The sequence below is a fragment of the Danio rerio genome, chromosome 8 (genome assembly GCF_049306965.1).
Source record: "Danio rerio strain Tuebingen ecotype United States chromosome 8, GRCz12tu, whole genome shotgun sequence".
In the NCBI taxonomy this organism is placed as follows: Eukaryota; Metazoa; Chordata; class Actinopteri; order Cypriniformes; family Danionidae; genus Danio; species Danio rerio.
In genome coordinates this window covers 1,152,468-1,165,937 of record NC_133183.1, presented here as the reverse complement: position 1 = coordinate 1,165,937, position 13,470 = coordinate 1,152,468, and the positions used below count along the sequence as shown (strand labels likewise).

Below are 13,470 nucleotides of genomic sequence, written 5' to 3'. Positions count from 1 at the left end.
ATTAATGCTGTGACGTTGTGCTCGCCGGTACAGACATCCAGTCTCCGAGCTGGATGACAAGGCTCTAATCAGCATGACGCAGCTTCAAAAATTAATTGGAATAACGCAAAAATAACCAATTTTCTCTTGTTAATGAAATATAAGTGTCCTAATAGTGTTTATAGCAGCGTGGGACACACATGTAACTGTCAACAGCTCAACACATGTGTTTTGGTGTTTCGTGACCCTTCAAGTAAACAAACTATATGCAAGTTAAGCCAATGGGTTTACTGATTTTTTTAAAAGTAAAATCAATCTGTTGTTTTTAAATCAATGAGTGTACTCACTTATTTAAAGTATGACCGATTTAGTTAACAACATCAGCATTAGCTCAAATACAAGACTTTTGTTGATCTCTGCTGTTCATCTTAGCATGTGTCTGTGTGTGTACGTGTGTGTGCTTGCATATGTGTGTTCATTGGATCTTCAGCTCACACATATAAGGTGTCTGTGCGGACGGGAGACATGCACGGAGCTGGAACTGATGCCAACGTATTTCTGACTATTTACGGGGAACTGGGAGACACCGGAGAAAGAAAACTCAGCAAATCCGAGAGCAGCAAAAACAAGTTTGAGAAAGGAGCAGTGAGTCTGCACATTACACACTGTAAAACATGCTGTTCTTATTTAGAGTTTAGGTTTCTAGTCCAGATATCTACAAATTCTGAAATCAAGAAGCATTTTCTAAACAAGCAAAACATATTAGCTTGTATTAAGAAGTAATGAGTCAAAATGAAGGGATTTTTTCCCTTAAAATAAGCAAACATATAATTGATTATTTTACGTCCCCCATTGACAGATTATTTTGCTGGTTTTAAAGAAAAATAACATAATAAAACTTTATTTGAACTTTTTTTGTTTGTCTAGAAAATGATTATTGATTTAAGAAATATCAGATATTTGGACTAGAAACAAAACTAAAAGCTCTTACTTTTGCAGTGCATTAATTTATTTATCTCACAACCAAATATACACATCTGCTAAAAATCTATTTGACTGCAATGCTCCTTTTATCCATTGAAGATTAAACCTGCAAAAATAAAACAATAAATATAAGTTATTTTAACATAATAGTTATTATAACTAATTTTTTTGTCTTATTCATGACAATACAAAATAATTACTAGTTATACTCCCTCTTTTCCATGTTAAAGACTAAAAACTAAAAAGAAAACCTAGCAAAAATAAATGAACATGAAAATAAATAAATAAATAAATGCAGTGTTAAATAAATAAATAAATGTAAGTTTTGAAACAAAAAAACACAGAAATAAAAAATAAATAAATAAATGCAGTAATAAATGAATATACGAATTAAAGACACACAAAAAAATCAAATAAATTAATTAATAAATTAATTAAAGTTTAAAATTATAAAATATAAATGTAAAATAAATTCAGAGAAATAGTATAATATAAATAAAATAATTTAGGGTTAAAGAAAAATAATACATATATGCTTTATTAGGTTATATTTCTTTATTTATTTTTTATTGTTAAATTTGTTTATTCAGGCATAAATAAATAAATAAATAAATAAATAAATAAATAAATAAATGCTGTGTTAAATAAATAAAAGATTAAGAATAAAAGACACATAGATAAATACATATAAAACACACAAATAAATAAATGCAGTAGTAAATAAATGAATATGAGAATAAAAAACACAATAAATAAATAAATTAAAAAACAAACAAATAAATAAATAAATGAAAAATACTTGCAGAAAATAGTAATTGAAATAAAAGATAATTTGCGATTAAGAAAAAAAAAGTATATCTGCTTTATAAGTTATAAATCACTTGTGTATACATACAGTACATTTCATATTTTTTCTATTTTTACATGTATTTATAAATAAATAAATGCATAAAAAATATATTTATATATATATATATATATATATATATATATAATTGTATATATATATATATATATATATATATATATATATATATATATATATATATATATATATATATATATATATATATCAGTATGTAATGTTTTTTATGCATGTTATTATTTTTTATTTTTATTTTGCAGATTTGGCTCTTTATGTTTATCCACTAAAATAAAAACAATACATTTGCTGCACTTTTCTTTTGCAATTCGCATCTGCAGATTTGAAGCAGTTGTTTGTGTGCAGGTGGACAAGTTCAGCATTGAAGCTGTGGATCTGGGTCCAGTGTTTAAGATCCGCATCCGCCATGATAATTCTCTGGCCGGAGCCGACTGGTACCTGGATCAGGTGGAGGTGGTGAATGTGGACACGGACGAGGTTTTCATGTTCCTGTGTGAACGCTGGCTCTCCAAGAAGAAAGAGGACATGCGCATCGATAGAACTTTCTACGTCAAGGTGACAAACATTTTCCTGTTTACCTTATAATTAAATTATAATTCAACTTATTATTCACTTATTAAAACTAACTTTGTTATTATTTAGCCTGTTTTAAGGCAAAACTCACTTAAATTTGACACATCATCTCTGAAAACAAGACTGTATTTTTGCTCATCTAGGAAAATGCTTCTTGATTTTAGGAATGTTCACATATTTGGACTAGAAACAAGACAAAAACTCTGTTTTTGTTGAAATGCAATGCAGAAAAACTGAGTAAGAGAGATGTGTATTGTATATTCTGCTGTATATCAGGGATACGAGGGTGAGAGGAATCCTCTGAACGCCAAGAAGACCCTGCAGAACTCTAAAGCCGGTCTGGACAGCAACATGAACAAGAAGAAGAAGAAGAAGAAGGCTGTAATAATGGAGGAGGGTCCCAGTAAGATGAAGCTCAGCTCTTCACTGTGTTTCCATCCACCTATTTATATGTGCATTTTGGAATATCTCATCAAAAAATGCTTAATGGAAAGGCCAAAATGCACATAATATGTTAAAATGTGCATAAAACATATGTGCACAGCTGAGTAGGATGAACTTTTTATTTGGTATGAAAAAAAATGCACAAAGGCTTCAATTACATTTACATTTAGTCATATAGCAGACAGGCGACGCAGTGGCGCAGTAGGTGGTGCTGTCGCCTCACAGCAAGAAGGTGGTTCAGGTGAATTGGCTCGGCTAAATTCTCCATAGTGTATGAGTGTGAATGAGTGCGTATGGTTGTTTCCCAGAGATGGGTTGTGGCTGGAAGGGCATCCGCAGCGTAAAAACGTGCTGGATAAGTTGGCGGGGTTCATTCCACTGTGGTGACCCTGGATTAATAAAGAGACTAAGCCAACAAGAAAATTAATGAATGAATGTATATAGCAGACGCATTTGTCCAAAGCGACTAACAATTTGAGGCAATACACAAAGTCGAAATTTTTCCCAAATGATGTTGAACAGATTCAGGAATTTCTCACAGTATTTCCTCTAATGTTTGTTCTTCTGGAGAAATGAAATGAAAGCAGTTTTAATTGTTTTAAAGCCATTTTAAGGTCAATATTATTTGCCCCTTCAGCAATATTAGTGTTGGATTGTCTCCAGAACAGACCACTGTTATACAATGACTTGCCTAATTACCCTAACTTTCCCCTAATTACCCTAGTGAAGCCTTTAAATGTCACTTTAAGCTGTATAGAAGTGTCTTGAAGAATATCTAGTTTAATATTATTTACTGTCATCATGGTGAAGAGAATCAGTTATTAGAGATGAGTTATTAACACTATTATGTGTTCAAATGTGTTGAAGAAAATCTCTCTGTTAAACAGAAATTGGGAAAAAAGTATGCAGGATGGCTAATTATTCTGACTTCAACTGCACAAGAAGTGCTTATGACACAAAGGAACTCTCAGAGAATGAAGTGCTAGAGTAAGGAGAAGCGAGTGTTTTTATATTGTTTACTTTAAACTGCATATAAGTGCAGCTACAGTTGAAATAAATTGCAAAACCTATTTTTTATTTCAATAGGTGAACAAATACTTCCTTCTGACGAAGCAAACTTAATGCAAACACAACTCACAAAATAATTCCTTTTTTCAGACTAGCAAACTTATCTTTCACTTGGATAACTCACAAATAATTCCTTCAGACTAGCAAAAATGAATCCAAACAAACAAACACATGCTTAAATATAGCTGTAAGCAGCAATTAAGGGGCCAAGCACTTTTGACCAAAAGGTGGCGCTGCTCCAGAAGTTTTTAAGGACTTTCAGGGCATGGGGTTGAAGATGCATACCATGTTTTGTAATGATATGTGAATATGTTGGTAAAATATAGCATTTTTGGCCAAAAATCGTAATTGGCGACACCCAAAATGGCTGACCTGTGAAAATCAGACACCATTCGACTCGACATGCTCTGCCGGATGTAATGACACCAGTTTTATGAGTTTGGGACGAAAGGTTGAGACGTTATAAGCAAAAAAGCAAGTTTTTTTTATCTCCGGACCACTAGGGGGCAGTGCGCCGAAACTCTGCATGTAACCTCAGACCCTAGTTGTCATAACACATACCAAGTTTGGTGTGAATCGGTGAATGCGTTACGGAGATATCGTCTCAAGTTCATTTTCGCAAGTCCTTCGTTAAATTTGATCGCAAGTTAAACGAAAACGGTTGGTCAAATCAACTTGAATTCCATAACTTTTGGTTGGCATGGTCTGTAGATCATGTGATTAAGTTTTGGTGATAATCGGAGAAACGGCCTAGGACGAGTTCGATCAATTAGGTTTTTCGAAAAATTTAAAATAGCGCGAAAAAATTCATGACGGAAAATGACGTCATAGAGTACGTTTGAATCGAACTGAGCCAAGGAATGAGAGAAAAAAGAAATTTGATTGTAGCCCATTCGGTTCAAAAGTTATGATGATAAACGTATGTGAAAGTTTGGACAAGTGGTGGCGCTAGAGAGTTTGATTTTAAGATTTCATGTTTGGTCTGATTAATGTTAATACTGTCCTCTATCATTGTGCCAAATTATACAACTTTCTTGCATACGCCTATATGGGCTGCCATTCAAATCCGGCGGAAGAAACGGAAGAAAAAGAACACTAACGAAAGCAATAGGTGCCTACGCACCTACGGTGCTTGGCCCCTAATTAAAGATAACACTCACCAGATAAACCACCATTCTTCACTCAATTCTAAGATCGCTTCGACATTTAGTGAGTAAAGTGTGCTGTGCCTGCGCTTGATTCGGTGCTGCTGTTTTCTCTCATATGCCTGTCAGATATAAATGTGTGCTTCTTTGCATCATTAGTGTTGGTCTGCAGTTCTCCATGTTTCCAGCTTTTAATTGTTGCAGATCTGAAATGTTGTTGTGCTGATTGTAAAATTCAATTCAATTCAGCTTTATTTGTACAGCGCTTTTACAATGTAAATTGTCAAAGCAGCTTCACATAGAAGATCATAGTGAATGTAAACAGTGTAGTTCAGTATTCAGAGTTTAAGTTCAGTTCAGTTCAGTGTGGTTTAATAATCACGACTGAGAGTCCAAACACTAAAGAGCAAATCCATCGATGCACAGCTCTACAGATCCCGAACGATGCAAGCCAGTGGCAACAGCCGCAAGGTAAAAACTTCACCAATCGGCGAAAGTGAAGAATTAAAAAACCTGGAGAGAAAAGAGGCTCAGTTGGGCACGACCATTTCCCCTCTGGCCAAACGTCTTGTGCAGAGCTGCAGTCTAGGCGCTGGAGAAGCTGGACATCAGCGAAGACTCATCTGTCTCCGGAGCGTCTCCTCTCCTCCATGACCACCACAGCAGCTGCTCAGGATACGGCCTGGTCCAGGATTGTGGAAACCTTGGGATAGTCTCGTTGCTGGTCTTGGATCAAATCAGTGGCGCTGCATAGTCTGAGGGCCTTGGGATGAGTATCCCTAGGTGGAAATAGAGAATAAAGAGAATAATTAGCGTAGCTGCTGTTCATAGTGTATATAAACAAGATGTGTGGAGCACATTCATGTATCAAACCGCTGTGTGATGCACTGAGTGTTTGCTTTACTAAGCAGATAGGTCTTTAATCTAGTTTTGAACTGAGAGAGTGTGTCTGAGCCTCGGACATTATCAGGAAGGCTCTTCCAAAGTGTAGGAGCCATAAAGGAGAAGGCTCGACCTCCTTTAGTGGACTTTGCTATTCTAGGTACTACCAGGAGCCCTGAGTTTTGAGATCTTAAAGAGCGGGTTGGATTGTAGCGATACAGAAGGTTGGTTAGATCAGGGGTCGGCAACCCAAAATGTTGAAAGAGCCATACTGGACCAAAAAAAACAAAAACAAATATGTCTGGAGCCGCAAAAAATTAAAAGCCTTATATAAGCCGTATAATGAAGGCAACACATGCTGTATGTATTTATATGAGCTATATTAGCCTACTATAAAAATGATTTAGTTGGCTACAAATATATACTGAGCCTTCATGATTAAATGTTTTTTTTTCCCTGCAGTGCATCCTGTAGAGAATGACGCACCACGTGACTACTCTGTTGTACGATGCCATCTCAAGTTTAACTTCATTACAATATTAATGCATTATGTTTAATGTTCGAGTTTAACTTCATTACAATATCAATGAATTATGTTTAATGTTCAAGTTTAACTTCATTACAATATCAATGAATTATGTTTGATGTTCAAGTTTAACTTCATTACAATATCAATGAATTATGTTTAATGTTCAAGTTTAACTTCATTACAATATTAATGCATCATGTTTTGCTTTGATGAAATTAAAGAAATGCAGTAAAAAAATCAGATTTTTGATGTTTTTTATTTTGAGAATTCCAAAAAACAACATCAAAATGAACGTGCATAACGTGCCCCTTACTGGGAATGTGCTCAACAAGGAAGGGTCAATCTCCAGGGGTGTGTGACAAGGAAAGACAGTCTCGTTTTTTCCTTTCGCCACTCGCAAAATCTGCTCCCAAATGCAGTTTGCATATCAACGATCGCACCTAGTAAATAATCACCGTTGAGTGAGTGATCGGGATGGGCTTCTTTGAATTCTCTCAGGGTGGGAAAATGAGAGAGCGTGCCCCGCTGTACATCTTTGGCAAAGACAGCTTACGCTCCGTGGCGCATCACACAGCCGCCGGATTGTTTACAACAGCCACCTGCCTATTCCGTGTGTCGCAGGCTATGACGCAAATCTTCGTTGACAGAAATGTTGAAAATAAATATTCTACACACTTTTACAGTATTAGAAAACGTTAAGATTGTTTGTCCTCCTATAGAAACCATATTAAAACAAAAATATATTTACCTCCCCCATCTTTTTCCGTTTTCAAACATTTTTTGAAAAAGCTCCAGGGAGCCACTGGGGCAGCGCTAAAGAGCCGCATGCGGCTCTAGAGCCGCGGGTTGCCGACCCCTGGGTTAGATAAACAGGAGCTCGATTCTTTAAAGCTTTATAGGTGAGAAGTAATATTTTAAAGTCAATATGAAACTTAACAGGCAGTCAGTGTCAGGAGGAGAACATTGGGCTGATATGATCATATTTTCTAGAGCTGGTAAGAACTCCGGCTGCTGCATTTTGCACTAATTAAAGTTTGTTAAAAGAGGATGCTGGGCAGCCAGCAAATAGAGCATTACAGTAATCCAGCCTAGAGCTCATAAAAGCATGGACTAGCTTTCTGCATCTGAGATGGATAGCATGCTTTGTAACTTAGCGATATTTCTCAGATGAAAGAAGGCAGTTTTTGTGACATGGGATATATGGTGTTCAACAGTTAGATTGCTGTCTAATATGACACCCAAATCTTTTATATTAGAGCTAAAGCTAACTCTGTATCCCTCTAATTGTAGATTGAGTTGTGAGATCTGCTGTGTACAGGATTTAGGCCCAATAAGTAATAATTCTGTTTTGTCTGCGTTTAAGAGAAGGAAATTGTTGGTCATCCAGTCTTTAACATCTCTAATACACTCAGTTAGTTTAGACAGTTCAGACGTCTCGTCAGGTTTAGTTGAAATATATAATTGAGTATCATCTGCATAGCAGTGAAAGCTGATCCCATGTCTTCTAATAATGTCTCCCAGTGTAGCATGTAAATTGTAAACAGCAAAGAGCCTAAAACTGATCCTTGAGGCACCCCATACTTTACTGGGCTGACTGGTGAAGGCTGTCCATTAATATTCACACACTGGTACCAGTCAGCTGAGTATGACTTAAACCATTGTAGAGCCTGTCCCTGGACACCTGTAGACTTTAAGCGGTCTATGAGGATATTGTGGTCGAGGATGTTAAATGCGGCACTAAGATCTAGTAAAACTAATAACGAGATGACCTCAACCCTCTGTCAGTCCATCATCACAGTGCTTCAGTATTATTCTTCTTCTATAAATACTCCCTTCAGAACTGTCTTGAGCATCAGTCTGCGCTCCCGTGTTATGCCTCCAGAAGCCACCACATTCACCACGTTCATTGCATTTGGTCTTGGTCTTCTGAGGTGCTCATTTATTATAGGAGAACGAACACCACAGTGGAGAATCCCAACAGTGCAGCAAGCTCCACATCTCTCAGTGATATCTGTTTATCAGGAACTGATGATTTGATTCTCTTTTGTTCCTCATCGACTGGAAACGCTGCTTTATTCACATGCGACTTACAGTTTGCACATAAATCTAATGCACATATCTGGATGGAAACACAGCTACACTGCAAAAAATGCTTTTCTTGCTTAGATTTTTTGTCTTGTTTCTAGTCTAAATATCTAAAAAAATTTATATCAAGAAGCATTTTTTAGACAAGCAAAACATATTGCCTTGTTTTAAGAAATAATATGCCAATATTAAGTCAGTTTTTCCTTAAAACAAGCAAAATAATCTGCCAATGGGGTAAACAAAATAATCTTGTTTTTTCTTTTGACATAAGATTATTTCGCTCACCCCATTGGCAGATTATTTTGCTTGTTTTAAGGAAAAACTGACTTAATATTGGCATAATATTTCTCAAAACAAGGCAATATCTTTTGCTTGTTTAGAAAATTCTTCTTGATTTAGGAACTTTTAGATATTTGGACTAGAAACAAGACAAAAAATCTAAGTAAGAAAAGCATTTTTTGCAGTGTATTGGTCATTCTAAAGCTCTCCATGTGTGATATGGTGCTCAGTGTCTGTGTTTTCGCAGTGATCCCGTACCACTTCACCGTGTCCACAGGAGACGATCGGGACGGCAGCACCACCAGTCGGGTTTACGTCATTATTATGGGACCCAATGATCTGGAAACCGAGCGACTCTGGCTGGATCTGCCTGAAGGGAAGAAATGCTTCGCTGCCGGAGGGATGGAGCACTTCATGTGTTTCGGACTCGACGTGGGCGAGATCAAGAGAGTCGAGGTAAAACTATTCAACAGAACTGATACCTGTTTATGTATTTAAAGGGCCATGAAACCCCCTCGTTTCAGCAGGGTGTTTTCACACCTCTACTTTGGAAAAAGTCAGAAAAGTGGGCGTGTCTAGCTCTGTTTAGGGGGGAGTGTCGGAGGAAGAAAAGTGGGATGGTGTGGGAGTGTCTATTTGGGCACATGCGAGTTTCAGAATCAAAATACACACACACACACACACAGGAGAAAGTGATGGTGTTTAACCTACATGGACATCTGTAGTCGAATTATTTGGCAAATTATTAAATGGTGGACTTTAACTGCAGTTTGGCTCTTTCATTCAGGGAATTCAGTCATCTCCCTCGCGACAAACGAGATATTTGATTCGAGGAACTGCTCTAAGCGTGTATTTTTCATGCAATGTTTGATACCGCACAGCGAATGAGAGAAAAAAAAACAGTTACTAAATGCGGTAAAAATCCTACACGAGGTTAAAGTTTGGTTGTGGTGCTAACATGTTTACACTCGGTGTAATAGTTTGTTCGATACAAATAAACTGAATAAACAAAGAGCACTGGTCGCTCACTTACCAAATCTGTAGAGACAGGACAATCACCAGCAACTAGAGCCGCGTCTTTATTAAGAGGAGACTACAAGCGAATCCGGATCTCAGCGTTTGCAGATGAGAACAGCTCTCAGGTAAACAATAATCCTCCTTAGACACGTAAGTTATTGTTGTGGAGCGTCGCGTACACTGTTAATCCACACGTGATCCAGCTGAGCTCTCACAGAGAGAAAATGAAAACTTCACTGCAGCAAACTATAAAAGCAACACTTCACGCTTGTTTTGCCAACACAACGTGGCGTCTCTGTCGTCTAAACACTGTGACAGTAATGAATATTAATGAAGTTGCACAATAGAGCGCGCTGATTGGTTTGAACCAAGCTTTACTCATGCATTAATGCAGCACACTGTAAGACGTAATAAGACACACTCTGGCACAGACGTCCAGTCTGCACGCTGGAATACACGCTATTATGTCATGGCCGTGACGCAGCTTCAAAAATTCGTTTCAAACCGGAAGTACGAATTTGCTTAAAATAACGCAAAAACAAACAATTTACACTTTTTAGTGAAATATAGGTGTCCTAATAGTGTTTACAGCAGTGTGGGACACATATACCACTGTCAACAGCTCAACACATGTGTTTTGGTGTTTCGTGACCCTTTAAGGCAATTTATTGGGTATCTCTTTACAATAAGGTTGTACACTGCAATTTAGTGTTTTTTGTCAAAAGATTGTCTTGTTTTAAGAAATATTATGAGTTTTGTTGTCTTAAAAAAGCTAAATAATCTGTCAATGTGGTAAGAAACATTTCTGGTATATTAATGTTAGGGATTTATCCAAAGCAAGGTTGTATAACTCTTTATTTTTCCCCGTGATCTTACTTTCTCTTTCTCTGATCATTTTAAATTTTCATTACCAGGATACACAGAAGTCCTGTATGTCACTCAGGACTTACGTTACAGCTTTCGCTTACTATAATACACCTAAAACCCATACACATTAAAACACATCAATGACAGGGAAGTGTTTTCGCTTAATTGACAGGTTATCTCCTCAATGGCAGGAAAAGAGTTCATGTGTTCTTGCCAAATTAAAATATTTAGTTTCTCATTTCAGTCCTATTTTATATACTACACTACCTGACAAAAGTTTTGTGGTGGATCTAAGTTGTAAAAGCAGCAGATAATAACTGGATTTCTAGTTGATCAAATGTGTTAAAGTGTCAGAAGGTGGATTTCTGTGCTGAATCATCTGTTGATCTGCATCCCAATCATCACCAATACTGCAGAAGACCTACTGGAACCAGCATGGACCACAATTCTCTCAGACATCAGTCAAGTTTGGTGAAGGAGAAATCATGGTTTGGGGTCTACATTCAGTATGGGGGCGTGCGAGACATCTGCAGAGTGGATGATCAACATCAACAGCCTGAGGTATCAAGACATCTGTGCTGCCCATTACATTACAAACCACAGAAGAGGGACAATTCTCCAGCAGGATAGCGCTCCTGCTCATACTTCAGCCTCCACATCAAAGCTCCTGAAAGCAGAGAAGGTCAAGCTGCTCCAGGATTGGCCAGCCCAGTCACCTGACATGAACATTATTTAGAAATCGAAAATTCGAAATCGAAGACGAGGGCTTTTGCTTTTTTTTTTTTCTGGACGGCTTTTGCGAACCATCGCTCTGGTTTAGGGAAGGAGGAGGAGGAGGAGGAGGAAGAGCAGGGCGGCCGAGACGGCCGATTCGGCAGCTTTTCGCGCGAGAACAGCTTTTTTTATTTTACTTGTTTCTTTTATTCTTGTTTATGTAAAGCACTTTGAATTGCCATTGTGTATGACATGTGCTATATAAATAAACTTGCCTTGCCTTGCCTTACAATGAGCCCGGGTTGGGACTGACACACACACATACTTGTTTGCATAGTTTACAGGGACCCTCTACAGGTGTAATGTATTTTATACACTTTTTAGGATATATCCCTATCTCTAAACCCAACCCTCACAAGAAACCTGTGGCAAAATTTGATCATATGATTTTTCAGCATTTTGAATTAGAGGCACACGAGGTGTGACCCTGTAAACAACCTTAATAAAGCACAACTATGTCATACACATGTCATTATACAACTTTGGTTTTTACCTGCATTATACAACTTTGGTCAAATTTACCTGTACACACACAGCTAAAGATCATTTACACTGATTACACTCACTAAATAAACTCCATGCTCATGCGTACCCATTCCTAAGTCTTTTACTGTTTATGTGCATTTCAAAGTGTTTACCTTTTTTGATCCCTGAAATGTTTATCCTGTTTTTTGCCTGCCTAACTCCGTCCATTATCAGCACACACACCCTTCATAACACAATAAGTGCATTGTAACAAATGATTAATTTCAGTGTATGCACATATTAGTTAAGGCCTCTTAATATAAAGTGGGACCTTCATTTCTGTTTCATTTCCTTCCTCAGCTGGGTCATAACGGGGCGACCCCAGAGAGCTGCTGGTTGGTGGATGAGCTCTCGGTGGGCGTTCCCACTAAAGGCATTCAGTACAACTTTCTGTGCAAATGCTGGCTGGCCAAAGACAGAGGAGACGGCCTGACGGCGAGAGTCTTCAACATACTGGACGCCACCACCATCAGCATCATCCGAAAGGTCCGTCAGCTAGCAATAGGCTTCTGACTGAATCAGATATTCATGTTGCGATCAATTGCAGAAGTTTTTAAAACATTATACAGTTGAACTCAGAAATATTACCCTCCACTGTATATTTCTGTTTAATGAAGAGCAGATTTCTTCCACACATTTATAATCATAATAGTGTTAATAACTCATCTCTAATAACTGATTTATTTTATCTTTGTCATGATGACAGTAAATAATATTAGACTAGATATTCTTCAAGACACTTCTATACAGCTTAAAGTGACATGTAAAGGCTTCACTAGGGTAATTAGGGTAAAGTTAGAGTAATTAGGCAAGTCATTGTATAACAGTGGTTTGTTCTGGAGACAATCCAACACTAATATTGCTGAATGGGCGAATAATATTGACCTTAAAATGGCTTTAAAACTATTAAAAATTGCTTTTATTCTAGCTGAAATCAAACAAATAGGACTTTCTCCAGAAAAACAAATTATAATACAATTATAAAACAATATTAGAGGTAATACTGTGAACAATTCCTGAATCTGTTCAACATCATTTGGGAGAGAGGGCGGAGGAGAGTTATTTTGACTTCAGCTGTGCATGATCTGTCTGATTTCTGGCTCTTCTTCAGGTGGTTTATGAGGTGACGGTGGTCACAGGAGACACGCAGAGCGCAGGAACAGACACGAATATATTCATTACCGTGTTCGGGGCCAATGGAAGCACAGAGGAGATTCTGCTTGAAAAACAAGAGGACAGGTACACATCCTCTGCTTACTTTTATTTCTCATCAAGCATGGTTGAGAAAACTCACGTAGGGTGCTTTCACATCTGTAGTTCGCTTCATTTGGTCCGGACTAAGAGCAACAAATGATACATGGTAGCATTTTCTGCCGTCTTCGGGTCGTTTTCACACCACACTGATTGCTTTGGTCCGAACCAGTTGAAAAGAACCA

General features: G+C 37.4%; 1 protein-coding gene across 1 annotated transcript in view; it reads left to right on the top strand.

Annotated features, from left to right (window-relative positions):
* Positions 1 to 13,470, top strand: part of loxhd1b (lipoxygenase homology PLAT domains 1b) — an 88,505-nt gene that overhangs the window by 62,412 nt on the left and 12,623 nt on the right. The window contains exons 29-34 of the mRNA XM_001920605.7: positions 470 to 624; positions 2,192 to 2,401; positions 2,696 to 2,822; positions 9,099 to 9,307; positions 12,335 to 12,520; positions 13,146 to 13,273. Of these exons, the coding sequence (XP_001920640.4) occupies positions 470 to 624; positions 2,192 to 2,401; positions 2,696 to 2,822; positions 9,099 to 9,307; positions 12,335 to 12,520; positions 13,146 to 13,273 (1,015 nt within the window). The remainder of the gene's footprint in view (positions 1 to 469; positions 625 to 2,191; positions 2,402 to 2,695; positions 2,823 to 9,098; positions 9,308 to 12,334; positions 12,521 to 13,145; positions 13,274 to 13,470) is intronic.